Below are 538 nucleotides of genomic sequence, written 5' to 3'. Positions count from 1 at the left end.
AGCAATATCTCGTGGAGCATCTACATGAGAATGGTAGACCCAGGTGAGGCATGCTGGGTCAGCATCAGTGGGTGCATGGCCTTCTGGAATGGTCCAGTTGTAGATGTGGCTGCCTCCTGGGGGTACAGAATCATCAGCTTTCAACCAACCAGAGGAACCATCTGGATACAAGGAACCTAAGAAATGAAATTGCACATGCTCAGTCCCAGGGTGAGAGAGACCTAGCAGATAGAGAAATCAGGAGAGTGCTGACATATGAGATATCTAGTTTCAGTTTTGTGGAAGGTAGAGTTCTAAAGTTCAGCACAGTATTCCTCACAACCTGAGGAAGGCCAGATTCAGGTAATATCTAGTCAAGAACCCTAGACTTTAAATCAACAGCAGGTTAAAAAGGTAGCAGCCCTTGGGGAAGGAGATATAGCCATTGAAAGTACTATACAGCTTAACCTAGTAATGCTCCAGTGCAAAGCCAATGACATGGAGGCAAGAGAGAATAAAAATTCCCTTCCTCTGAGCACTCACTTTGGAAAACAAAAAG

The 538-nt window shown here is 45.0% G+C and overlaps 1 protein-coding gene across 1 annotated transcript in view; it reads right to left on the bottom strand.

The window, feature by feature from the left end:
• Nucleotides 1-538, bottom strand: part of HEPH (hephaestin) — a gene marked incomplete at its 5' end in the record, with an annotated part of 17,753 nt that overhangs the window by 16,596 nt on the left and 619 nt on the right. The window contains one exon of the mRNA XM_010850619.1: nucleotides 9-176. Within this exon, the coding sequence (XP_010848921.1) occupies nucleotides 9-176 (168 nt within the window). The remainder of the gene's footprint in view (nucleotides 1-8; nucleotides 177-538) is intronic.

Source organism: Bison bison, unplaced genomic scaffold, assembly GCF_000754665.1.
Source record: "Bison bison bison isolate TAMUID 2011002044 unplaced genomic scaffold, Bison_UMD1.0 scf7180017851384, whole genome shotgun sequence".
Taxonomy (NCBI): Eukaryota; Metazoa; Chordata; class Mammalia; order Artiodactyla; family Bovidae; genus Bison; species Bison bison.
This window is presented reverse-complemented; position numbering and strand designations above follow the sequence as displayed.